This window comes from Cervus canadensis, chromosome 24, assembly GCF_019320065.1.
Source record: "Cervus canadensis isolate Bull #8, Minnesota chromosome 24, ASM1932006v1, whole genome shotgun sequence".
Lineage (NCBI taxonomy): Eukaryota > Metazoa > Chordata > Mammalia > Artiodactyla > Cervidae > Cervus > Cervus canadensis.
Window position 1 is genome coordinate 42,924,174 of NC_057409.1, and position 26,875 is coordinate 42,951,048.

The 26,875-nt window shown below is 37.3% G+C and overlaps 1 protein-coding gene across 1 annotated transcript in view; it reads right to left on the reverse strand.

Moving 5' to 3' along the window:
• FAM117B (family with sequence similarity 117 member B) overlaps nt 1-26,875 on the reverse strand; it is a 68,205-nt gene that overhangs the window by 33,101 nt on the left and 8,229 nt on the right. Inside the window, exon 2 of the mRNA XM_043445195.1 lies at nt 1,390-1,541. Within this exon, the coding sequence (XP_043301130.1) occupies nt 1,390-1,541 (152 nt within the window). The remainder of the gene's footprint in view (nt 1-1,389; nt 1,542-26,875) is intronic.

The window sequence follows — 26,875 nt, forward strand, 5'->3', positions numbered from 1 at the left end:
ATATATGGGTTTCTATTCTTTTTCAAACTCTACTGTATAGGATAGGAAATGTTGCTCAATATTCTGTAATAACCTAAATGGGAAAAGAATTTTCACTCATTTTCTATATGACCATGCCTTAATCTCAGTAAAGTTACAGATTTTGAATAAACACAAGAGTTCTACAGAACTCTTTGGCTTAAAAAGTCACAATTTCTGAAAAGACTCATTGCTTTTGATGAGTACAGACTCTGAATTTTCATTTCTGTAGTTGCAACTGGAGTATAACCCTCAAGGTAATTTCGAATCCTAAGTATCTACCCTAACAATGGGGCTGGGTTTAAAGAGTATCAGAACAGAAAACAAACTAACCCATCAAGAACATCTGGAATTCTGGGAACCAATATGTAAATCCAAAAACCACTGCAAAGTGTATTTACTTGGTCCCACTCATAAAGTGCTGAGATCAAGCAACCACCAAGTGACATAAATTTAAAGTCTAAATCAAGATGTACCTTAGCTGATTTTCAACAATCAGTATCAAGGATCTTTTCACTCTTTAAATGATTTTCATTCTTCACTAGCCATGAAACTGTTCTGCTCATTTAATCCTTTGCAAATATTCCTGGAGTGGTCTTACTCCATCAAGTATAGTACTGATTTCTGGTGATGAAAGTACAAAAACGGGCAAGCCAGACGCAGGCCTTGCCTTCAGGGGCTTGCCACCCAATGATTATGAGAAAAGTTAAATGATTATACAAAAATTTAACCAAACTATCATTGTAGTTAAGTTGCTGCGACAGAAACTACACCCAACCAAGACACAGTCAACTACTGGCTTTATGATCTTGGACCTTAGTTTCCTCACCCGTAAGACTAGGAGTTAGATCAAATGATCCTTTAATATCCATTTAATTAAAACTTTTTATAAATCTCAAAGTATGAAACTTTGCTTCCAGAGTCCCTTTGTCAGGATATCTACATTTACAGACTCTATCAGCAATATAAAATAATCCCCATTTCCCAAAACATGAAGATTTTTGGCACAAAAATATAAGGTTGGATGAAAAAGTAACCTTAACTGTAACAAATTTTTAAGTCCAAATTCCATAAATGAAATTTACTGTGATGTTCTAAACTGTAAGAAAGTGAGATAAAACATATCCATAAATTACTGCATATATCAGAATTCCTTTGACAACTGTTTAAAACGCACATTCTCAAGACTCAACCAAAACCTACTGGAGAACATGCAAAGGTCAAGCCTGGGGATCTGCATTTTGGATAAGCTTCCCAGATAATGCTAATACGCACTAGTTTTAAGAATTTGAGAGCAGACTAGAACAAACAATATTATGAGAAATGGTTTCAGAGTGAAACGCTTCAAGATAAGAACTGTGATTAACCTACCTGGGTGGCCTTGTCCCGCATGCAAGGAGCAGCCTGCCCATGGCCATCCCGAGGCCAGTGCCCCGCGAGGTACGGGGCAGCGAGCGTGTCCAGGGAGGAGGTTCGGCGGATGATGCTAGAGGGGCTGGAGGAAGGCGGTCTCGTCCTGTCCCCTAGATTTAAGACAGACACATTTACTTAAAAAACAGCTTAGGAAGGAAACAAAGCAGAAACGAGGTCGAGTTTCTCTAACTTAAATATAAAAAGCGAGTGACAAGGAGGAATAAGCTACTGATTCACACAAACTTGGATGGCTCTCACAGTAAGGGAGTCCCTGGTGGCTCAGAAGGTAAAGAGTCTCCCTGCAATGCGGGAGACCCCGGTTTAATCCCTGGGTTGAGAAAATCCCTTGGAGAAGGAAATGGCAACCCACTCCAGTATTCTTGCCTAGAAAATCACATGGACAGAAGAGCCTGGCAGGCTACAGTCCACGGGGTGGCAAAGAGTTGACCATGACTTAAGCAACTTCATTTCATTTCCACATGTATTAAGTAAAAACAGTCACTCTCAAATGGCTACTTATGGCTTTATTTGTACATTTTGGACACAACAAAATTTTAGAAATGGAAGAAAGATTAATTGTTGTCAGAGGTCCACTAGTAGATAGGAAGAGGGAAAGTGAAGCGGCAGGAGAGAACCAGGTGTTACAAAAGGGCAATATGCAGGACCTTTTGGTGACAGGAAACTATTCAGCATCTTGACTGTAGTGGTGGATGTACAAACATAAAAAGGAAATTAAGCAGTACAGAATTTAAAACACATACACACAGGTACAAGTAAAAACTGAAGAACATTTGAGTAAGAGCAGTGGTTTCTACAATGTCAAAATACTATGTCATCCTCAAAAATGTTATCACTGGGGAAAATAGGTTAAGTGTACAAAAGATCTCTGTATTATTTCTTACAACTACAACTAATCTCTACAAAAAAACAGAAAATAAGACAAATGTATCAATATATGAGAGGATTTACGAGCTTAATGTATCCTGAGAAATAAAAAGGCATAATAAGAAAGGCCAGCATCCTTATCTACCCATTTTTAACTGCTCACCTTGGATTTAAAATTAAGTAAGTGTAATAGGAAAATATTCACTTATTATACCACCTATACTCAGTCAAAAGGAAATAAGGCAGCTAAAGATAAAGTTACAGTAAATTTCCACATTAATCAGCTCTGTAAGGCACATATCTTACTGAGTTCTGTTATAATAAATAGACTTCAAGAAACCAAACTAACCAGCCTATAGGAGCTATACTTGAAGACATGTATGCAAATATATTTTCCATTTCAAGCTACAGGATATGTATTTAGATATAAGCCAAAAATAAAAACTAAAAAGAAAAAAAAGAAACTAGAGGTAATGGGAAGTTAGAGGTGATATAGAAAAAATACTCTCATATTTCCTTTTCTTTTTTTTTTGAAGGGGGAAAGTAATAGGCTTAGCTAATTTATATTACAAAAATTTTAAAATTAAAGGGTTTAAAAATATGAAACATGAATATAGGCATGAGTAGATTATATTATAATGCTACCATTCTAGCTTTCTCTAAATAACAAATACCTTGTTTTTCTTAAGGCCATATATGAAAACATTTTAAGATGCCTCTCTCCTAATCATATCACCTTATTTCTCGACAAGGGTCTTATATAGTTACAAGTATAAAAGTTCAGTTGCTGGTTATGTGACCCAAATAACAAGAGATTCAATTCCACCAAGATAATAGTTTTAGCAGCTGTGTTGTTGATAATCATAAAAGTTGCTTCACAAGATATGCCTCAAATCCTTAATTTGTTTTCAAAATGGCACAATTATTTCACTAAAACAATGCCTAACTGTTGCAAATGCTAACCATATCTCTGTACAGTTTTCCTTTTATAGTTAAACACAAAATAAATACAGTACATATCCATAAGTTCAAGGAAGCATGTAGTCACATAACTACCTGGGACAAGTGAAAAGCAATCAATATACCTGTACATGACTTTTCCTTTAACTAAAAAATGAATCTCTTCTGGGATAGTCACAAAACTATTGTTCTTGGCCACAAAAAAAGGTACACAGACTATGTAACCTGGGGTATATTCATTAAAATCCAATTGTTAAAAGCTGTCTGGCACTTTTCTTCCTAAACTACATTGCTTCCATCATTGTTCAGTGCACTAATCAAATAGATCTGATTTCATTACCAAGATTTTAAATTATCCAAGCACTGACTTTTCAACTAGACTTCCTAAGACTACTAGATTTTCTGTAACAAAATGGAGAAGAAAAAAGTTACACGTGGTCACACGTAGAAACACTAAACTTTTTCTTTTGAACTCCCTTCATGTAAACATTTCCTAAGGGTCTGGGAGCCAGTGCTCAGCCCTAGAAATTAAAAAGACTAAGTTACAGCCTGCCATAGAGAACACAGTCTACATCTAGCTTGTCATTATTCTATTTCAATCCAAGTTCCCAAAATTGACAAGACTTGGTGCCCAATTATGAGGAAGTTTAAGGGAAGGGAGGAAGACTTAAGAGTCAAAGATGACTCAAAGAATTCCAGTCTTTGTGAACAAAGGCTGTATTTACATGGAAGTCCAGAGAAAGAAACTCGTTGACAGCTGACAAGACCCTTCATGATCTGGCTTCTGTGGCCTTCCTTTTTCTTGCCTGCACGGCCTCTAGTCCCAACCACGCTGAAGGCCTTACAGTTCCCAACATGTGCCAAGCCCTGTCTGTCTCTACCTGCATTACCCTCATATCCCTTTCCTGGGTTTGGCTAATTTACACTTAATCTTTGAAACTTCAGTTCAGATGTCTGGAGAGCAGGTGTCAGATGTTTGGAGAGCAGGAATTTTACTTTCCCTTAACCCAATGATTTAAGCAATACCTGACATATATGCAGAGAAGAGAATGACTTCTAATATTTCTATCGTTTATCAACAAGGGCAGGTGTGTCCAATAAATTCAGATACTTTGTTAATCCAAAGTAAATCAACAGAAACTAATACTGCACGGTATCACTTACATGTGTAACCTTTCTTAAAAAGTCAAACTCCGTGTACCCCAGTGTTCACGCAGCGCTGTTTATAATAGCCAGGACGTGGAAGCAACCTAGATGCCCATCAGCAGACCAATGCATAAGGAAGCTGTGGGACATATACACCATGGAATATTACTCAGCCATTAAAAAGAATTCACTTGAATCAGTTCTAATGAGATGGATGAAACTGGAGCCCATTATACAGAGTGAAGTAAGCCAGAAAGATAAAGACCAATACAGTATACTAACGCATATATATGGAATTTAAAAAGATGGTAACAATAACCCTATATGCAAAACAGAAAAAGAGACACAGATGTACAGAACAGACTTTTGGACTCTGTGGGAGAAGGCGAGGATGGGATGTTCAGAGAGAACAGCATTGAAACAAGTATACTATCAAGGGTGAAACAGATCACCAGCCCAGGTGGGATGCATGAGACAAGTGCTCAGGGCTGGTGCACTGGGAAGACCCAGAGGGACGGGATGGGGAGGGGGGGATCGGGATGGGGAACACATGTAAATCCATGGCTGATTCATGTCAATGTATGGCAAAAACCACTACAATATTGTAAAGTAATTAGCCTCCAACTAATAAAAATAAATGGGAGAAAAAAAGAAGTCAAACTCATGGAAACAGTAGGAAAAGTAACGGCCAGGGGTATGGGAGAAACAGGGAAAGGCTGACTGGAAGAGTATAAATTTTCAGCTATAAATGAATAAATAAGGTCTGAGGTGGTAATATATAACATGGTGACTACAACTGGTTAACACTATACTGTATAAGTGAAATTCACTGAAAGAGTAGAACTTAACGTTCTCTTGCATAAATGAAAAAAAAGATAAATATGTGAAGTGATGGATGCTTTAATGAACTAAATGGGAGGAAGCTTTGCACAATGTATACATATATTCAATCACTATGAGCTATGCTTTATATACCTAACAATTTTCTTTGTTAATTATAAACAAAGCTGAGAAAAAGTAAATCAAAGCAACAAAAACAAAGGTTCAAACTTGACTCTGCTCTTTAAAAATCAGGTCTTAAAGAACTTACAGCAGGGTGAGGCAATGAAAACTTCAGTAAATGCCCTGGGCTCTGGAGTTCAGAATGCCCCAGACATCAGCACCAGTTCCTGGGTAATTTCAACGGCAGTAGGAGAGCATCCCAAACCATGGCCCTCAGACACCACATCAGAAAGTTTACCGACATTATTAGAGTCAGGTATTTCTAGAATGTATCACATATTGGCTTAAAAGCTGTATTTCTTGTTATCCACAAAGTCAATTAACAAGCAGAAGGGATAAACTAGACATATGCATTTGTTCAGAAAGGAGAAAAATACTCTTCCTTCTTCAGGTATAAAAATGATAATAAATATTAACTATAAAGAAATCAAACAGTACTAAAAAAAAAAAAAAACCCACAAAGTCCCAAAAGGCCACCACTCAGAGATAATCATTTTAATCAGTATTTATTTTCAGAAATCTGTCTACATTTACACACATGTACAATTTTATATAAATGAGGTCCCATTAGGCGTGCTATTCCTTACTGTTGAGAAAGAAAAAGGGCATGTCAAGGACCTATTTCCACTGTAATAAATATGAATCTATATCACTATTTTTTAAAGTTCATTTATTTTTATTTGAAGGATAATTGATTTACAATATTGTGTTGGTTTCTGCCATACATCAACATTAATCAGCCATAGGTATACATGTCCCCTCCTTCTTTCATCACCATTTTTAATATTAATAGCTGTACAGTATCCAATTGATTGGATACATCACAACTTAATCTTATAGTGATGGACATTTTCAGTGGCAGATATATCTCGTTTTATGCTTACTTATCTCTTTATGCAAAATTTCTAGACATCAAATCTTGTATCTAAAGGGTAAACACATATTAAAATTTTAAATATTGCCAAATTACCTGCCATCAGAATTTTGCCAAAAAAAATAAAAGAATTTTGCCCTTACAAGAATACTCATTTACCACATTCTTAAGTATATTTATTAATTTTTCTCAATTTTTCCAAAGACTAAAAATATCATTTTATTTGCATTTCAATTATTATTGAGCTCTAAAAATTTTAATTTTACTGCCAATTTATATTTCTCATACATCACTAGTATTGTTAAGTATTTTAATTTCCTTCTGATAAAGAATGCTTTTGTGTTTTTTTCTGGCTGTGCTGTGTGGCTTGCAGGAGAGATATTACTTCTCTAATCAGGGATTGAACACAGGCCCTAGGCAATGAAAACGGAATCCCAACCATGGGACCATCAGGGAATCCCCAAGAAATATTTAAATCAAAAGAAATTCCATCATTTTCATTTTACCTTCCTCTTCTTTTATTAAATTCTAGTAAAGTTAAACGCAGTTGATTTTATCTTAAATAGTACACGTGTGCTCACTTAGTCACGTCCAACTCTCTGCCACTCTATGGACTGTCAGGCTCCTCTGTCCATGGGATTTTCCAGGCAAGAATACTGAAGCGAGTTGCCATTTCCTCCTCCATAAATAGTGCACAGAATATGATTAAATGCCTATAACAGTGCATGTCTACTCATCCACTGGCTAAGCTTCCACCTCCTACACACACACAGAGACATACATCCACTTAAAATGTCCCTGGAAAGAAATATAAAAAACTGATGACAATGGCTGCCTCCACAAAGGGGAACGGGATGGTGGGCAGACAGAGAGGTGCAAGGGAGTTATTTCACCGTATTTCTAATTGTACGTTTTAAAACTTACATGTGAACTTACTACCTGTATTTTAAAAATTCATATTCTTTGATTCAACGACTCTCTATTTAGGCATGTAAACAGAATAATCAAATGCAGAAAAGGGGGACTTCCCTGGTGGTCCAGTGGTGGAGCTTCTGTTTTCCAGTACGGGGGATGTAGGCGCGATTCCTGGTCAGGAAGCTCAGATCCCACCCAGCTCAGCGCAACTAAGCCTGTGGGCTGCAGCTGCTGAGCGCGGGCACCTCGACTGGACGGTCTGGGGACCACAAACTCCGGGGCCGCGCGCTCTGGAGCCCTCGCACCGCAACTAAGACCCTGCACACTGCAAGTAAGACTCGGTGCAGCCAAGAAATTAGATATTCTTTTTAATGTGGAAAGGGTTTTAGATTCAAAGACATTCATAACATTTACAATAGTAAAAACCATAAATAATATATCCGATATTGGAGGTTAAGGAAATTGATGGAAAATATAATGGGCTATTAAAACTATTAAAAATTATGTTTTAAAATGATAAACTTATGAGAACTTTATTATCAGCTAAGGGAAATTTAGGGGAAAAGTATGTGCTTCCATAATTTATTTCTACTCATACTTTCTTCAGTTACTCCAGGTTTCAGTAAATTTTTTTATTAAGTTTTCAATGAAACATTAACAGATAACATCAAGAATTGACGCAGGCACAGCAGTACCAAATTAATGATTAACCCTAATAAGAACTAAATAATCAAATTAACCAAACTGATTTCCTATAGATATGGTATCAAAAAAAAAAAGTCTATTCTAGAAATTTAAAAATCTAATTTTAAAATCTAATTTACAAATAAATAAAATAAAATTAATTTACAATAGCCAGGACATGGAAACAACCTAAATATTCATCAACAGAGGAATGGATAAAGAAGGTGTGGTACATATATACAATGTGCACCTATATTCAGTCATAAAGTAGAATGAAATAATACCATTAGCAGCAATATGGATGAACCTAGAGATTATTACACTAAGTGAAGTCAGAAAGAGAAAGACAAATACCATAAGGGATCACTTATATATGAAATCTATAATATGACACAAATGAACTCATTTACAAAACAGAAACAGATCCACAGACATAGGAAAAAAACCTTTGGATTACCAAAGGGGAGAGGGGGTAAGGGACAGGTATATTGGGAGACTGGGATTGAAACAAAGTCCTACTGTATATTCACTAACCTACAATAAACCATAAGGGGAAAGAATGTGAAAAGAACATACATACACATATACAGAGATGTAAGTATAACTGAATCACTTTGCTGTACACCAGAAATAACACAACATTGCAAATTAACTATTACCTCCATTAAGAAAACACACACAAAAAAACAAAAAACCAGAAGAGTGATAGGTTCAGTGTTAAGAGGTCACAGGGCACACATTTTGCTACAAGCAGCAAGAAGGAACTTCTGGGCACCTTCACACTCTGCTTAGAAATCTCCTTAGATAGGTCATCCTGTTTATTAGGCACAGTTCCTACTTTCCATGCTACTAATGTCAAGAGTATTGCTAAATTTTCTGCCTCGACATAACAAGGATGCCCCTTTCTCCAGTTTCAACAATATCTTTCTCATCTCCTTCTGAGCCCTCAACTACAGCTTCCTCATAGTCCAAATTTAAATTTCTCCATCATCATTTGCATCTTTCCTTTCCCCACCTATAAGAGGTCATACCTATAAGGACCGCAGTACTAGTGATCACAAACGAGGATACTCAAAAGGAGAGGAAATGCTGAAAGAGCAGAGGTTTTGTGAAAAAGCTGCCACTTGATGTAACTCTTAAAAATGGGAATTTGATCCGGGAGATAGTGAAAGGCAGGGAAGCTTGGTGTGCTGCAGTCCATGGGGTCGCAAAGAGTCAGGCACAACTGAACGACTGCACAATAGTCTACTGCCAGATCTCCCAGGTTATGACCTAGTGGCATCCTCTACACTCTGCCCTCCAGCCGTCCTGAATGTGACTTCCCATTTGCTGACTAGGGTCAGCCCATCTCTGCACATGCCTAGAACACCCAACCCCATCCCTGCTTTAGTCTAGCAATCTTCAAATCAGTTTAATGTTTTTCACCTTAAAGACATCTTCATTGATCCTTTTAGACTTGGCTAAATAGGGCAGCTGTATTTTTTCATTGAATCTTAATTTAAAACCATTACATTTATCACACTTTATTTTACTTGTTTTTTTGCCTGTCATACCCAATAGAAAGTGGGTTCAACAACAGCATAAAACATATAGAATGCTCAACAGGACTGCAAAATTTAAATGATATTATGTTAATTTAACATCACAATGCTAATTTTTAAAAATAAAACTGATATTTTTAAAAAGGAAAAAAAAAACGGGAATTTGACAGTGATGCAACAACTAAAGGGCATGGCGGAAGAACAAAGCATAATCCTGAAATATACCTCTAGGACATAAATGTGCCTGATAATGGCTTAAACAAAAGGACCGTGCACACAGCATGACCACGAACAAAGGTCTTGAATACCTTGCCAAGTATTTTATCCCAAAGGCAATAAGGGAAATGACAATCAAATTTGCATTATAGAAAAAATAATTTTGACAGCAGTATGGATGTCAGGAAGATTTATTAAGTGGCTACTGCAATAATCCAAGTAAGCAAGGCAATCAGAATCAAGAAACATGAAATATTTCAGAGCAACTCAAAAGGTCAGCAGTAGTGGGTGCTCACAGGGGCGTCTACATGTGCTGTGTTCATGTTGAAGGGAGGGGGGACGAGAAGTGTCGCAGAACGGATAGAGTGTGGAGTGTGCAACTACACATATTCTGTTAAAATCCAACTCCATCTGTTGTACTGCCGACTGGTTACGCTCCTTAACTGTTCTAAATCTCTCTTAGTGCTTCCATAAAACAACTTGGGTTGTTGTGAGGATTAAATGAGAATATTTCTGTACAGAGCACAAACCTAGTAAACAGCATCTAGCATGATGATGATTTCCCCAAGTTGCAGGCTTTGGCAACTTGTCTATAATTCAGTTTCAAACTCTGGGTTTGATACAGTTGTAGGTTATTAAATTGAGACTTAAAAGTCAGTTTTACACTTTAGTGTGCCCAAGAGTGTATCTAGAGTTCTGTGTCTGAAGGAGAAACTTAGAAGTAATCTGTCTATACAGGTTAAAGCCACTGGTGCATACACAACTGATGAAGCATAAGAGAAGGGGGTACCGAATGGAATCTTGGGAAACAAGAACATTTCAGGGTCCTGCAAAGAGAAGTTTGGGGAAAAGGTTGTCTCTGGATTGCTGTGAGGATCAAACAGAAGAAAATCCATAAAACACCTGGCATGCAGAGCACACTGTACTCCCTCCCTTTCAAGAGATAAGTCAATAAAGTCCACGGGCAGAAGTCCTACTGTATAGTCTGGGGCATAAATAGGATGCGAGAAGTTAGACATGACCCTTTAAAGAAGGTTCCCTGTATAGCAGTATAAAGTAAAAGCTTTAAGAAATGGCGGAGAAGGGGAGAATATATAAAAAAGAATATATAAATGTATAACTGAATCACTTTGCTATACCGCAGAAATTCATACAATATTGTAAAGCAACTACATTTCAATAAAATTTTTTAAAAAGAAATGGAGTAGAAGGAATAATTGGCCTTTAATTCATCACTCTAAAGCAGGCGCTAGCAACTTTTTTACACTACATTCAAGTCTAAACAAACAGTAAGAGGAAATACTGTACAGTGAAGCAGGGACTTAGCCCTCGAGCATTCCCAGCATCAGCCAGCTGTAACCAAAGTTCAAACTGCCTTAGTTCACAGCATGCCACGGCTCCTTTCTGGGCTTCCACTGCAGTCTGACACTTCTCTTGCAAACAATTTTTTTTAAAAACTAAAATAAACAGATCCTTTTGCAACCAATAAAGACTTGTTAATACGAGTCTTCCAAGAGCAACAATAAATACAAAAAACAAAAGAGAACTGAAATTTCCTATTTCAAGAGGTACTTGGAATTTTAATACCAATCAGTACATGCATCATATTGTACTTGTTAACGTCTATACCATTAGCTTCAATTCTCTATCCCTGAAGAAATACATTTTAGAATTGCCTGCCATATATGTCTAAAGAGGTGAGTTACAAAGCAATTTTAAACCTACCACGTCTATTCATCTTCTGAGTGGCCTACCTTACATGGCTTTCATTCAATAAACATTTATTGCGTACCTATTAACAGATACAGATACAGAACAAGAGAAAAGATGCCTGCCGTTGCAAAACTTCTATGCTAAAAGGGGAAGTTGTTCATAAAACCAATATGGTAGGTGTTAATAACAGGGGAGAAAGTAGGGCAAAGAAGCAGGGGAGCGAGCTGTGTGAGGCTGCCATTTTATACAGAACTTAGGAAGGCCTCTGAACACACACAGGAGACAGCAAAGAGTATATGAGGAGTGGCCCAGCTGGAGAGAAGAGCAGCTTGGGGAAAAGCTCTGAGGGAGAAGCACTATTGGCCTCCCCAAATCACTTTACCTCTCCTGTAAACTCTCCCGAACAAAAACTGTAAGATTCACCAATACTTCCTTATCATTCCTTCCTTTCCATATCCATCAGTGTTAGTCACTCAGTTGTGTCCAACTCTTCGTGACCCCCATGGACTACAACCCACCAGGTTCCCCTGTCCAAGGGATTTCCCAGGCAAGAATACTGGAGTGGACTGCCATCTCCTTCTCCAGGGGATCTTCCCAACTCAGGGATCAAACCTGGGTCTCCGGCATTATAGGCAGATTCTTTACCATCTGTCCTAATTTCAGGTTTCATCACTTCCTGCTTTGACAATTACATCAATCAGCTGTGGCTTCTCCTCCCACCATCCCATCCTACACTCTGCTACCATTTGTTCATGTAGAATAAATTAGCCACTGAAACAATCCTTTGAAAAGGGGTGCCAAAACTTTAAAGAGGAAATTAAGAAATTCTGCTGCAATTCTTTGCTGGGTGCTAAATTAATGACAAAGCAAGAATCTTCAGTTTTGTGAATAGTAAATAACTGCTCTTTATTTTTACCATTTGTGATGTAACCATCAATAAAGGAAACGGTAATTAATTGTGCACGTGCAACATGTGACTACTATTAAGGAAGAAGAAATGTGACTTATGGGTCTTGGAAACCACCATTAAAATTCACGAAATCTTGACAGCTGAGTGAAAATTCTTTATTGCCAAATGGGTCAGAGACAGTGCCTTCCTTCTACTTAGGCGGGAGCGCTGTAACTGCTTCCAGCCACCCACTGTGATTGAAGGGACATGTCGCCTCTCCACGTATTCTCCCGTCCACCTGGTGGGCAGGGAGTACTCTGGGACAGTGGAATTTCAGCTGGAGCTCTGAGTCATTGTTTAGAGGAAAGCTCTTCCAGAAAGCCACCAAACCTACACTGGCCACAGTAAACCTTTGTTAAGCTCCTGAAATTTCTGCGGTGTATTTCAGCCGACAGTGTCAACAATCATAATGTAGAGAAAATGAGCTGAACTGGGGTGGGAGGTAAGTATAGGTACTTATGTTGTTCTAGCACTACACAGGAATTTTGGTGAAAAATCAAAGGAATAACCACCTACTTGAGGATATACCGTATCTTTCACCATGTATAGCTGAAACTATCAAAGCCCTTCCCATATCCATTCACAGCCACTATGGAGAGACCTGCAGTTCCTGTGGATAGTTCTCTGGACAGTTCTCAAGTATCCGTCCCTCTGTGCCTCAGAGCTTTCTCTAAACTGAAGGAGCACACTCAACAGGCAGCAGGCCAAACAGGAAGTGGCCGGAAGTCAACATCCCTTAAACCTCCAACCACTGAGGGACAGAAGGTAATGGATAAACACCCCAGTTTCCTTACCTCCTCACTGAGACGATTCTCAGATACGTTCACATGATCAATCAGAGGTGCTCAGCAGGCCCAAGCTCCTGCTGTCTACTGTGGTATACTACTTATTAACACATTCATGTTGGCTTTTGTCCTTTCCCCATCTCTTCACTACTTCCTTAACATCTCTTCCAAACAAGTCCGTGTTTTGGAGAAACCCAAACTAAAACACCATGCAACATTAGCTTTCAAAACCATGCCTTTATAATCTATAAGACTACAACTTTCCTATCAATATGGCGAATTATGTGGGAAGCACATGTTAAATTATTTATCTGGCTCTTCGCATATCAAACTGAAGTTCACAATTACTTTAGATTTAGAAATGAGGAGAAAGACCAACATTTTTTTTTTAAGTTTTCAAAATCAGTAAAGCTTTGGCATATGTGATACGTTTATCTGAAGCACTGAATACAAGAAATCAAACTTCATAATGCAAATGTCAATGAAGAGCTACTATCTTTGCCTGTCTAGTATACATCCCTTTCCTCCTTTTGGTAACAGGCTTTGGCCCCTAAGTATTGAGTTTAAATGACCCAGGCTTGCTTAGCAACAGTATCTTACCCTTCTGGGTGCAGTTACTGATTGCAGAATGGGATCACAACCTAACAGAGTCCTTCCCTGGAATTTTTCTAGGAGAGTAGGTGGGGAAGACACCCTCTTGCCTCATGGGTCTTAGAGATGTAAATCAAGTCCATAATGGTCTCTGGCCTTGTCCTCTGCTATGTAGAACAAGTCCCTGCACTAGAAAGAGTGCTTCTTGAGGACACAGACTTAGTTTGTCTTATGTTATCACTTGCTTCTCCACCAACTAAAATCGTGTCTAGCACATAACAGGTATTCAATGAAGGACTACTGATTTGAGTCAACAGGACAGAATGAAGCTAAGAGCTAGACAAAGGTGAAAAATTAAAAGATTATCAGAAAGTATCCTGAAAGCATTTCATCCTTGTGGACAGATCTATCCAAGCTCTTGGTTGTTCAGAATTTCACCAAATCTACTGTTATTTTACTTAAGTTGGTTTGTCACTTACAACCAAGAGTCTAGAAAAAAAACTACCTCAAGCAAACAAAGGAAAAACTGCATAAAACAAATTGGTGCTTTAATATTCCTTCATTTTTGATCCAATAAAACACTCAAAAATAAGGATTTCAAAGGAAAAAGAAAAAAACCAGTACTCCTCTAAAGGATGATCTAAGGAAATACTTTCACAATGACATGTCTGAAAATTCCACTTGTAACAATGTGAGGAACATTTCCCTTAGTTATGTTCCTGCTTGGCCAAAATATCTCTGAGGATAGGTTTTATAATTTAAGCTTGTCTCAGTTAACAAAGTAATTTTCAAAAAATAGTCTGGAGAATTTCAGGGGGAAATGTCTTCTAGTTTGCTGCCCCTCAAAAATAAGCAAACTTTATCTTCCCTATGTAATTTATTTTGCAAAGTTGCTATTTCTTGCTGTACTTCTGGCAATAAAAGCAGGTTTCCATAAATAAAAAAGCTCGGATTCCACACTATGTGTGATTGACAAGCCTGATGGCAAGTAAGCAGACCCATCTATACTGATATTACATGACTGATACAGAAGAGCATGTGTCTTTTAGAAACTAAAATTTTTTTTCTCCTAGAATCACTTTATTTTTTAAACTATATTTGTTTTGAAATTTCTAACATCACAGCATAGTATCTGTGTTTACCAAATCAAGAGCCGAGATTAATATTTCTACTTAAAATGCCCTGTTTTCTAACCTTTTCTACCAATTTTCTACCCTCCCATCCACTGATTTATCAGTCTATTTGTTCGCTATCCTTCTCTTAAGACTAAAGGCAATCCTGCTCTAGGCATCTTAGAGGCGCTATTACACACGCCCCCAGAAAGCAGCAAGAAGGAAGGAGCCTCTAGTGTACACTGCGCTTTACTTTGTCTTCTTTCAAATCACCCAGCTTTGTGTGATACCTGTTCCTAACAGGTACTCACCATCAGCCACATATGTAAGTGCTACTACCTAATACTGTGACAAGATTTTAAAAACAGAGGCCTCAAAACTAAATAGCCATTAGTAGAAATCCCACACTTAGGAACTCTCTAAAACACTAAAATACTTACCTTTCTGGGCCTGAGTATTCTCATTTATAAAATGGGAACAAATAAGCCTAATTTTGAGGCAGGCATCCAATGCATGAGGCATAGTATCACTTCCTTTGCCTTTTTCTTTGCAGATACAGAAAAATAATGAAAATCAGGTCCAAAACTCACAGCTCCATACTACACATTTTAATATTCTTTTATTAATATATAAATCCTTAAGTCAGAAGAGAATTACTATTACTAATCTCTCTTTAGAAAGAGAAAACAGACTTTTTAAAAAACTGTGCTCTGTATATGTTTATATTCTAGATAAACCAACGTTTGTGTGCATAGGGTAGTTCTGCCCAGTGATGTTTAGGACCTAGTTGTTTTGACCAGGCATATATATGTTGCTGTGACAGTGATTTACTTCTAACAGTACTATTATTCTATAGCCTTATCCACTCTTCTGTGGTTGAATCATGAGCAGATGTTAACTACATACCTATTTATCTCCTTACCAGCCACTATTTCAAAGACCTCAAAAAGAATGAAACCTAGCAGATATCAACACACCAAGAACACTGCTTTAACTGCGTAAAGTTAAAAAGTTTCTTTTTTCAACATTTAACTCCATTGTAAGTCACTGCTATTAATACAGAATTTTGATTAGCTTTTTATTATAGAAACAAAGCATGCTATATCAAAATATTAAAAGAAAGGGAACTGGATAAAGTAGAAAGTGCAATGTTATTTGTGTTGCACTCCCCCATGCCATCAGTGGAAACCCAGCTAGCAGGCAGTAGGGTCTGAGATTTTTCAGAATATAAATGTTCATATGTACACACTCAGATACAATTTTTTTAAAAAACAGATGTGGCAGTGTAAGCTTCTCTGACTCTTCAAGCCTTCATCCCATCCATCCTGACCAAAGCTGTGTGTGTATAGTATGTTGTGTATGTGTTTTTCAATGTGTAACACTAATTAATCTTTTATCAACAAAGTATTCTTCCAGTGCAAATTCTGAGTCCATTAATTTTTTATTACTTTACTAAAGATGATACGTAGACTATTTCTAATTTTTTTCAATTTTCATGTTTATTTTGCTAAAATAATTTGTTTCAATCGCCTTTAATGTAAATCTTACAGCAACGATGCAATCTGCTTTTGACTCATCAAATTTTATCAATTAGGGCCTTTATCATCAAGTTTTCCTTTGTAAAAATTATTACTATCATGCCCAATTTCTTAAGGGAAAATTGTGAAGGCATATACATATGGTCATATATATGATCTGTACAGAATTTTCAATGTCTAAAGATAGAATATACATGACCACTAGTATAAAAGGAAGAGGCTAGAGAGACATAATTGATTATATAATTTCTACATTTTATCTGATTACATAAAAATTTAAGTATGTATATTATAATTCCCATAGCAACCAACAATGACAACAAAAAAGTATACAAAGAACAGAAATTAAACAGAACATTGTAAATCAACTATACTTCAATAAAAAAAAATTTTTTTAGGGCTTCCGTGGTGACTCAGTGGTAAAGAATCCGCCTGCCAGTGCAGGAGACATAGGTCCGATCCCCGATACACGGAGATCCCACATGTCACAGAGCAACTAAGCCAGTGCGCCACAACTATTGAGCCTGCGCTCCCAAGCCTGAGAGACTCAACTACTGAGCTGGCGCTGCAGCTCCTGGCGCCCTCGCACCCCAGAGCCTGCGCTCCCAACAAGACACGCCACCACAGTGAGCAGCCCGGGCGCTGCAAGGGAGACCTCGCACAGTCAAAAATAATAAATACAAATATTAAAAAAAAATTTTATTATATAAAGAGATAGGGTCAAAAGCCAATATATAAAATAAAATAGATTACTAAAAAATACTCAAGTAATCCAAAAGATGGTATATGGTGTCTCTAAGAAATGCCCTTCAAATACAGTACAGATAGAATGGAAATATAGAATGATACAGAAAGGATAGAAAAAAATAGATGATACCAACACTAATCAAAGCACACCTCAGAACAAAGAAAATTACCAGAGCCCCCCAAAAATGCATAATGATAAAAAGCTCAATTCCAAAAAGACATAACAACTCCTAAATGGTTCTGCACATTAAAAAAACAAAAATAAACAAAAAACCTTCAAAATACACAAAGCAAAAGCTAACTGGAATAAAATAAAAACCCACTAATATATTTGGAGAATTCAACACTCCTCTCTCAGTAATTGATAAAGCAAACAGAATCAGCAAGAACAGAGAAGATCTAAAAACCATTGTCAATCAATTTTATCTAACTGACATTTATGTAACACTCCATCCAACAGCAGCAGAATATACAAGGGCACATGAGAGATTTGTCAAGGTAGATCATGTTCAGTAACATAAAACAAATCTTAATAAATTAAAAAAAAAAGAACCCATAGAAAGTATGTTTTCTGGCATGGAATCAAAGAAAGCTATGTGGAAAACCCTCAAATACTTAAGAGATTGAACAAAACCCTTCTAATCCATAAATCAAAGAAGATGCCTCAGAAAAACTAGAAACTAGAAAATATTTTGAATAAATTAAAATGAAAATAAAATACAATAAATTTTGTGGAATGCAGCTAAACAACTGCTTAAAGAAAAATATTCAACATTCAATTCTTCTATTAGAAAAGAAGGTCTCAGCTCAATAATTTAAGTTTCCATCTGAGAAAAACTAGAAAAAGAATAAACTAAACCCAAAGCAAGTGGAACAAAGAAAATAATAAAGATAGGAGTGGCAATGAAACACATATAACAATATAAATTAAACTAAAAGCTGATTCTAGGACAGTTCAGTTCAGTTCAGTCACTCAGTCGTGTCCAACTCTTTGCGACCCCATGAATCGCAGCACGCCAGGCCTCCCTGTCCATCACCAACTCCCGGAGTTTACTCAAACTCATGCCATCCAGCCATCTCATCCTCTGTCATCCCCTGAGTCTCCTCCCGCCCCAACTCGTCCCAGCATCAGGGTCTTTTCCAATGAGTCAACTCTTCGCATGAGGTGGCCAAAGTATTGGAGTTTCCGCTTCAGCCATCAGTCCTTCCAATGAACACCCAGGACTGATCTCCTTTAGGATGGACTGGTTGGATTCTAGGACAAGGTATATAAAAATCATAAACTTCTAGTTAAAATGTCTAAGGAAAAAAGAAAAGACACAAATTTCCAATATCAGGAATGAAAATCCCCAAATATCTTTCAACTAGGAAATGAATAAACAAACTGGGATACAGCTATATTATGGAATACTACTCAGAAATAAAAAGCAGTGAACTCCTGATATATGCACTAACACGAATGAATCTCAAATGCATTATGCTAAACAAATGAAGACAGAATAAAGAGGCTAAGTACTGTACAAATCATTTAAATAATATTCTGAAAAAAGTAAAAGTTACAGGAACAAATAACAAATCAGTGGTTGCTAAGGCCTAGCAACCACTGAGGCGAATGACTTTAAAAAGCATGAGGAAACTTTATGGGTGACAGAAATGTTCTATATCTTGATTGTGGCTGATTATACAACTGTGTTCTTTGTCAAAATTCATACGACAGTATATACTAAAAAGGATGAATTTTAGTGTATGTAAATTATACCTCAATAAACCTAACACTCCACACAACTTCCAAATGAAGAAAATCTTTTAAAAACAGTAAGGACAAAAAAGGTAAACTTTCAATGAGTAAAATGATCATTCAACAGATACAAACAGAATTATATATTTCACATGAAGAGTGAACAAGCATTTAAAAAGAATACAGTTAAGTCCCCTACGAACCTCCAAGTTGCAAAGTTTCAAAGATGTGAGTGTGACTTGCACACCCAATCATGTGGTTCACACGTGCACACTGTCATACGCGTGCATCCTCAACGACTGTGCTTCTGTGTACTTCACCGTGGAGTACCGTACACAGTACCATCGCACAGTACCTTCATTTCAAGGCCAGGACGGCCGGGAGCAAGCGTGAGAGCACGGTGACGCAGCTGCTCTCCCATCGCCCACCCCCGCGCCTCCTCCAGCCAGTAACTCTTCTTGCCTACTCACTCGATGCCAGCCATCTGTACTGAACTACTCTACTTTTCAAGGTAGTGTACTGTTTAAATGAAGATTAAAAATGCCTTCTTTAATTTTGTGTGTGTCTTTTATGTATTGTTTTTGTGAAAAATATTATAAACCTATTACAGTACAGTACTATACACATATAGTACTATATACCACATACAGGAACTTTCTGGCAGTCCAGTAGTTTAAAGACTCGGAGCTTTCACTGCCCTGGCCCAGATTCAATCCCAGTATGGGGAACTAAGATCCTGCAAGTCTTGTGGCATCAACAAAAAAAAATAGAATAAATAAAAAGAATATTCAGTTTAGTTCAGTTCAGTCACTCAGTCATGTCCGACTCTTTGCAACCCCATGGACTGCAGCACACCAGGCCTCCCTGTCCATCACCAACTCCCAGAGTTTACCCAAACTCATGTCCATTGATCCTGTGATGCCATCCAACCATTTCATCCTCTATTGTCAACTTCTTCTCCTGCCTTCAATCTTTCCCAGCATCAGGGTCTTTTCTAATGAATCGGCTCTTCGCATCAGGTGGCCAAAGTACTGGAGTTTCAGCTTCAACATCAGTCCTTCCAATGAACACCCAGGACTGATCTCCTTTAGGATGGACTGGCTGGATCTCCTTGCAGTCCAAGGGACTCTCAAGAGTCTTCTCCAACACCACAGTTCAAAAGCATCAATTCTTTAGCACTCAGCTTTTTTTATAGTCCAACTCTCACATCTATACATGACCACTGGAAAAACCATAGCCTTGACTAGATGGACCTTTGTTAGCAAAGTAATGTCTCTGCTTTCTAATATGCTGTCTAGGTTGGTCATAACTTTTTCTTCCAAGGAGTAAGCGTCTTTTAATTTCATGGCTACAATCACCATCTGCAGTGATTTTGCAGCCCAGAAAAATAAAGTCAGCTACTGTTTCCACTGTTTCCCCATCTATTTGCCATGAAGTGATGGGACCGGATGCCATGATCTTAGTTTTCTGAATGTTGAGCTTTAAGCCAACTTTTTCACTCTCCTCTTTCACTTTCATCAAGAGGCTCTTTAGTTCTTCTTCCCTTTCTGCCATAAGGGTGGTGTCATCTGCATATCTGAGGTTATTGATATTTCTCTCAATCTTGATTCCAGGTTATCCTTCCAGCCCAGCATTTCTCATGATGTACTCTGCATACAAGTTAAATAAGCAGGGTGACAATATACAGCCTTGACGTACTCCTTTTCCTATTTGGAACCAGTCTGTTGTTCCATGTCCAATTAATAACAACTATTATTTCTTATTAAATGGTAGTATATGGCTACTACATGAATTTATTAAATATCTAAAATATTCTCTATGACTCCAGGAAATAGATATGTAAGGAAATATCAATGGAAGCAATGAAGTACTTTATTACATGCACTGAATTGATAAAACTAAAGAAAAGATATGAAGTCCAATTCTGACAAGGCTTCACAGCAACAGGTAAGACACACTTCTTTCTGTTCACAGGGTAAACTGACTCAATTATTTTTTGGTAAGCAGTGCTACAAAGCAGCAAATTATTTAAAACAACTAAATAATCTCAATCTTGGGAATGTTTTTTCCTAAAGAGGCTATATATCAATGTACACTTATTTATACCAGTGCCCAAACACATACATTTTAAAATATATTTTTACTAAGGTAATTTATAGGAAACAAAATAGAAATCCACTGAAAAGGAGAGTGATTCAGCCAAAGTTTACAAAGTTTTACAAAGGGGAAGCTATTCTATAACCTCTCACTATGCTTAGCCTTAAACCCAGTTACCAGTCAAAAGTATACTATTAATAAAAAAAATATATCAGGATTCTGTCCCCTGGTGAAGAATCTGCCTTGCAATGCAGAGAACACCAGTTCGATCCCTGGTCCAGGAAGATCCCGCATGCCTTGGAGCAACCAAGCCCATACACCACAACTCCTGGGCCCACACCCTAGACGGCAAGCCCTAACTACTGAAGCCCACGGACCCTGGAGCCTGTGCTGCATAACAGAAGAAGCAATGGGAAGCCCGCACACAGCTGCAGAGCGGTCCCCACTCTCCACAGCTAGAGAAAAGCCCACACAGTAACGAAGACCCAAGACAGTCCCCCCCCAAAAAATATATACGTATCAGACAAGAATATGTATTAATAGGTGGATCAGTATCATCTCATCAACCATTACTAGAAATATGCAACTTTCTGTCCAACAGGATGTCCAACAGGCCTTCCAAGGATTATTGAAGATATTCTTCTCAATACTGAGCTAGCAGTATAATCTTCATAAGCAAAGCTCGCTTACAAGAAAACAGTAGTACTTATAAACCTAGTGCTATGCAAGGACTCCAAACCAAGGAAACAGACAAAAGACGCACAGAAGACAGGCTTGGGTCTTCAGGCTCACACTGCTTTAAAATAGGAAGCCATCCGTTCATCCACAGTTTTTACTGGGTCTCATTTAAATCTTGCATTTTATTAATACCCCAACTGAGGGGAGAGAGTAACAGGTTTAATTACAAAGGAGGTTTTGGATGGGCTATCTGGGAGAATATAAGTTCAAGTTGTGGATCCTAATTCTTCCTAATACAATAGAGACAGCTCTGAAGTAGGACAACGGCATTCCTGTGACACTAAATCAATTTCCAGGAGCAGATTTTTCAAGAATTCCAGGGACAGTATTAATGGCAACTGCTTTCTAGCGAAGTGACGAATGTCTATCCTACAAGTCACCTAGCAATTCCTGACTGCTCACAAAGCACTCAGAATCACGATAAAGTCCCACAGGGCCAGAGCAGGCTTTTGCAATTAAGTAATACTCTTCTTAGTAATACTATGTATTTTCTTACTTTTATTGTTAATCCTTGAATAGTATAAAAATCCACACTGTCTCGCTCTTTAATTCTAAAGCCCGTAAGGTCAGGGATGCCTTACCTCAATGACTTACATGTTGTTCTGCACAGAGTGAGCATGGATTCTAAAAGAATACAAAGACATCACCTGGACTTCCCTAGTGGTGCACCGGGTAAGAATGCACCTGCCAATGCAGGGAACACAGGTTCGATTCCTGATCAGGGAAGATTCCACAGGCCAGGGAACTAAGCTTAGGCCACACAACTACTGCGCCGGTGCTCTAGAGCCTGCGAGCCACGACAACTGAGCCGGCTATTACTGAAGCCAAGGTGCTCAGAGCCCGTGCTCCATAAGGAAGCCACCCCGAGGAGAAGGCTGCGCACTGCGACGCAGAGTAACCCCGTTCACTGCGACCAGAGAAAAGAAAGATCAGCACACGTCTTAAAAAATTAAAAAAAAAAAAAAAAGATACCGTTTGTCCTTATCTTTAAAAATATCAGCGTACATGCACAATGGGAAAACGTAATTAATGCAAAATAGTTTTTCAGAAAATACTAGATACATCTCAGTAAATCACAGTAGAACAGTAAGTAAAATAACTATCAGAAATTTTTAAGAATAATAAATTGGAAAGGGTATATACAGAAAAAAAAATCAGGCTTTATCTTCCAAAATTTCCAGATTATTATTATTGCTTTCGAAATGTTAAAAAATTTTAGTGCATTATGCCTCAAAAGTTTATGGCCTACTCTGTATGCATACTGAATATAACAGCATTTATGAAACCAGTTGATAACGACAACATTATTAACTCAACCACTCAGGTAGGTTGGAAATCTCAGTCAAAATGATGACCTCTCATCTTCTCACCCTGCAAATCTAATCAGGTAACAAGTCCTGTTATTTCTTTGCTTCTCAAATACAATCCTTTTTTCACTCACACTACAACCACCCTATTTCACACAAAGAAATTAAGAATGATGAAAATGAGAATAAAGATAAAAAATAACCATCTAAAGCAAAAAGAGTAACAATGTACTGTGGAATTCACAACAGAAAAACAAAATACTGGACAACAGCACAAAAGATGTGAGGTAGGAAATATAAGTGTATTACTATAAGGTTCTAATGTGAAATATTAGGTAACGGACACAGAACATTTCCATCACTGCACCAAGTTCTTCTGAACAGCGCTGCTGTAGCAAAACCATTAACCACTGAGAGTGTAATGAAAAGAGGTGTAACTATAACTAACAGTAGAGATAAAATGAATGTAAAAATAATCCAAACAAAGATAGGAAAAAAGAAGCAGGGTCTTAGAATTCAAGTCTGAACTGATATTGACTCCTGAAATGTATTTTACAACAGAAAGAAAAAATGTACATCTTTGATCAAGAAACTTCATCTCTAAAAATTATCTACAGATAAGCTCATTTATATGTATAAGTACATAAAGAAGTGTAAATAAGAATGTTCAACACAGGACCATTTAACAACAGAAGACTAGAAAATGATCTAAACGTTCAAAACAGAAGTCTGGGGAAATAACATATGGTCTATAGACTGAAGCAACTCAGCAGCAGCAGACCTAAACATAAAGTCACACACCGATATATGTATATGTGCCTAGAATAACTGTAGAATAATACAAAAGCAGCAGCTAACGATTTCTCTGAGAAGAGTGAACTTAATGACAAGCAGGGGAAGACTAGTTACTGTATTTTTTTTTATTATCTATAATTTTTATCGTGTGCATATATTAACTGCACAGAAAGAAAGGAGAGAGAGAGGGAGGGAAGGAGGGAAGGCAGGAAGAAAGGGAGGAAAAGAGGGAAGGAGGGAAAGAGGAATACAGGCCAGGAGCTAAACTTATAAAATACACAATTCCAGAATTAGCTCCTTGGAGGCAAGAAATCCCCCCAAATTTAAATTTACTTCCAAAAGAAATTTACACTAGTTCATAAAGAAAAGTGGGTCAATTAAAAATGCTATATGTATTTTCATTTTGGAATAAACTATAGTTAATTTCACCTTGACTACATACTAGCCTTTATCAAAAAAAAGTAGCAAAGATTTTCAATTAAAATAATACTGAAGAAATAAAAACATGTTACTCACAAAGACAACAGACAGGGAAGGAGGCAAGAGCAGAAAAGAGGTTTCAATGAAGTTTTCAAAGTAGATGTCTAAGTGGTAACTTAGCTGCAGTCTGACTAGAAACTCAAATCAAGACTTCCTGATCTGCCCTGATGGAAGTTCTAGACTTCTGTGGCAAGAAAAGTATCTTGTCATTCACAGGAAAGCAATGAATAATTTGCTGCATTTTCAACTTCTTACATGAATAAACAAACTTAATTGTTTAACAAGTATCAAGAGCTAGGAAACAAATGTTTCATTTCATTTGAAAATGAAATGTGGGTGTGTTCATTTCTAGTTCAACTCAGAATTGACTATTTGTATAGAAAACACACACACACACACACACAAAAACCTCTAGAACACATTTCACCTTAAAAAGATAAATTTTTAAATATCATTTTTTATGTATAGACCTATAAATGAGGTCACAAAGTCAATATGTGCCAGTAATTCTGCTAAACCTATAGTTGAGACAGGGCATGTTACTTGAAGGAGCTTCCCAGGTAGCTCAGTGGTAAAGAATCTGCCTGCCAATGATGGAGATGCAGGTTCAATCCCTGGTTAGGAAGATCCCCTGGAGGAGGAAATGGCAACCCACTCTAGTATCCTTGCCTGAGAAATCTTATGGACAGAGGAGCCTGGCAGGCTACAGCGATTGAGCAGGCACATGTTACTGGAAGTTTTTCAAATTCAAACAAAATTGTATTTCAGGCTAAGTTTTTGTCATTTTTAAAAAAATTTTTGTCATATTATCTTGGCTTACAGTTTTAGTAGTTTTACTGTACAATCTTCTCAATAAATTTTCACACTATAAAAGGACAAATTTACTAATTTTATTTAAATTAAATCTACTGAGCCTACCTTTAGAAAAATGAAACCTCACTTGGCTTAAGCCAACTATTTAATCACAATGTACTTTGGTTGCCTTTGAGCTTTTAAAAAAAATCTATGAAAAGGGATTAATACCAAGAAAGGTAAGCTAAGCTTAACTATGTTTGTGTCCAAGAAGGGTAGAGGTGAAATCTATACCCCAACCTGTTTACACCTACACACCTATAAAATGAACAGGCTTATAAACTGGCCAAATAAAAAGATCCACAGAGAAACCAGTCTGTACTCAGAACACTGCTATTTCATAGTATCTCAACTTACTGATCACTAATGCAGGGGTTCCCTGAGAAATTGAAATTATTCCAAGGGTGTCTCCAAAGCAAAAAGACTGGGAGAAAGTGCTTGAGAGAGATTTACTAGACAGGCTCTGTATTTAAGGACACAAGACAGATCTTCAGGCATGATATTGTAGGACTCTTCCCAGGAGAAACTGGCCCAAGAGAAGGAAAAAAAAGAAAACCTACTTTTGAGAGACCCTGCATCATCATTCAACTTTGAGAGCCTCCAGTCTACCAGAATGACCTGCACTCAGACTAAAAACCTAATCAGCAATTTTGTACCTTATTTAAATATTAATTGAAAACTAAGGAAAGTTTCCAACAAGAAAGACACAGCTCAAGACAAAAAGGGCTCTCAGGACAATGAAGAAGGCAGGGAAAACTTGGAGGGTATTTATACCTTTTTAAAAATGTTTTCACAAGACACTGACAAAACAAGGAATAACTTAAAAAGTAAGTTACAAAAAGTAAGGTTAAATCCTTCCCCAAAATGATTATATCCAAAAAATTAAAACTCAGTTGAAGCGATAGAAAATGTATCTGCTAGAAGAACAACAACAAAAAAGATATGGAAACTAGGACAGAAATAAGAAAATTATTGATTGAATCCAAGAGGTTCTACATAGCAGTGGTTCCAAAAACATAAAACAAAGATAACAAAAAGAAGAAATGAGAGAAGAAAAGGTCCCAGAAACAAAGAGTCCTGAGGTGGTAAAATTCCAGAGTACCCAGCACACTAAATGGAGGAAAACAAATGCTACACCAAGGTAATCACTTCAGAACAGTGGGAGCGCTTTCATAAAGACAAACACACACACTATACACAAAGGACTAAGAATGAGGATGGCCTTCAGACTTCCCAAAGGCTTTTCTAGAGCCCAAAAAATGAAGTCCTTTCAATCATCAGTAGAAAAATTATTTCCAACCTAGAATTCTATACGGAGTTAAACCATTAAGTGCAAAGACAGATAAGTGCAGACATTCAAGGTCTTAAAAAAAAAAAAACTTTGGAGGTTATGCTCTAGTAAAACAAGTTCCAGAGATCAGGGTGTCCAAAACCAGAGGGAGGGGAAGGAGTTTCCAGAGAAGTTCCAAGGCAAAAGCCACGCCACCGATCTGGAAATCAATGTGAGAGTTGGGAACAGGAGGCTAGGAGAGTCCAGAAAGGCTATCTTCAAGGAAAAAAATAAATAAAACTGACAAAGTACTGGATGTGTTTTAAAATACTTAAAAGAAAGTTTGTTATGAAAAGTTTGGGGATGACTTAGTCAGAGGTACACAGAAAACAAAACAAAAGCCTTTTCAATTTCAAGGAGCCTAAAAAGTTATAAAAGAAAGGAAATATAACTGTAGCATACCACAAGGTTCTGCTGTAAACAGTATTTACACAGTCGTAATAATATAA